The sequence below is a fragment of the Seriola lalandi genome, unplaced genomic scaffold, assembly GCF_002814215.2.
Source record: "Seriola lalandi dorsalis isolate HSWRI2012SDOR001 ecotype SW California unplaced genomic scaffold, Sedor1 jcf7180002005447, whole genome shotgun sequence".
Taxonomy (NCBI): Eukaryota; Metazoa; Chordata; class Actinopteri; order Carangiformes; family Carangidae; genus Seriola; species Seriola lalandi.
This window is the reverse complement of record NW_019476101.1, coordinates 1-1,353: the sequence shown is the minus strand read 5'-3', so window position 1 is coordinate 1,353 and position 1,353 is coordinate 1. Positions and strand designations below refer to the sequence as shown.

The window sequence follows — 1,353 nt, the reverse complement described above, 5'->3', positions numbered from 1 at the left end:
CTCCATTCTTCTCTTTCTAGTCACTGTATCCCATCTTTTTCTCAGTATGGCAGAGCCTGCTGAGCTGCTGCTCATCAAGGACCAGTATGAGTTGGCGTTTCACTCCCTGAGTCGTGGGCTAACAGCTGAAGAGGCCGGGAAAAGAGAGGAGGCCCTGGAGTATTACAGAAAGGGCCGACAGCACCTTACCCAAGGAGTGGAAGTTCCCACTGGGGGGGAGAGGCACCAGGGAGTGGCCTGGGACACGGCCAGGCAGCTTCAACAGAGAATGAGGGACACTCTGAGTACTGTAAACACCCACCTCTCTGACCTGGAGACCTCTCAGCTGACAACAGGAGGCCAGAGGGACCGACTGTTGATGGATCTTCCTCCTAATCTTTATCCAGACCTGGCACCTAACAGTCACCCTCCCCACAGCTCTCTCCACCATCTATACCCCACCATACCCCCTACCAACCAGAACACTACCCCAACCCCAAATACAGCCCCTGTCAGACCTGCTTCCCCTGCTCTACCACCCAGACGTATGCACCCTGCAGTGGCCCCAGAAACTATAGCCATGGCTCACCCAGGGGACCAGCCTCCAGCTTACACACCAGTGCCGACAGACGGGCACCGTAGCCTGGCTTATGGTACTGCTGGAGGTGGCCTTGAGTCAGGAAAGCAGACTGGAGCAGCAGCAAGACGAGATGGAAACGAGCTGCTTTACATTCCCTCTGGGGTGCAGATGTTTTTCGTGGCACCAGATGGACAGGTCAGCTCCCTGTCTAATCCAGGGTACCTTCGCATCATCGCATTTGATAGTGAGAGCAAGGTTTCAACTGCAGGAAGACCCTCAGCATTTCTACATGTAAGTACAGTATGCTATAATAAAGATTTACTATCATTCGTATCTGCTACTTGAGCAAAGCCTTTTCCCTGGGCATGTATCCTGGAGGTGTGTAGATGTGAACACCACTTGAACCACTTGATCACTATTAGTCCAGTTTTATAACTATGAGTCATTATGTTGGTCTGTATATGAGTTGTAGTCACAAAGAAATTTTCTGCTTATAAATGATGATTTTTTTTTCTACTTCATAACTTAAGAGGTTTTTTCATGATTTGCACTTATTTATACTGAATTTGTTGACTGAATAAGCACATTACGATTAGTGCTGCAACTACTAATTATGTACATCAAGGATTAATCTGATGATTAGTTTCTGAATTTATCAGTTTGGTTTATAAACCTAAGAAAACAGTGAAACACACCTCATACAGTTTCCTAGAGCCGAAGCTGATGTTCTCTGTCAACCAATGGTCTGAAACACAAAGATAGATATTACAGTCATATGAATACATCACATTTGA

At 46.9% G+C, this 1,353-nt stretch overlaps 1 protein-coding gene across 1 annotated transcript; it reads left to right on the top strand.

The window, feature by feature from the left end:
* Window positions 1-22: 22 nt before the first annotated feature.
* Window positions 23-850, top strand: LOC111670089 (spartin-like; the record flags this gene model as incomplete). The annotated part of the gene is made up of 1 exon (XM_023426653.2): window positions 23-850. A coding segment is annotated over exon 1 (804 nt), but the record flags the coding sequence as incomplete, so codon positions are not given.
* Between the last annotated feature and the right edge of the window lie 503 nt (window positions 851-1,353).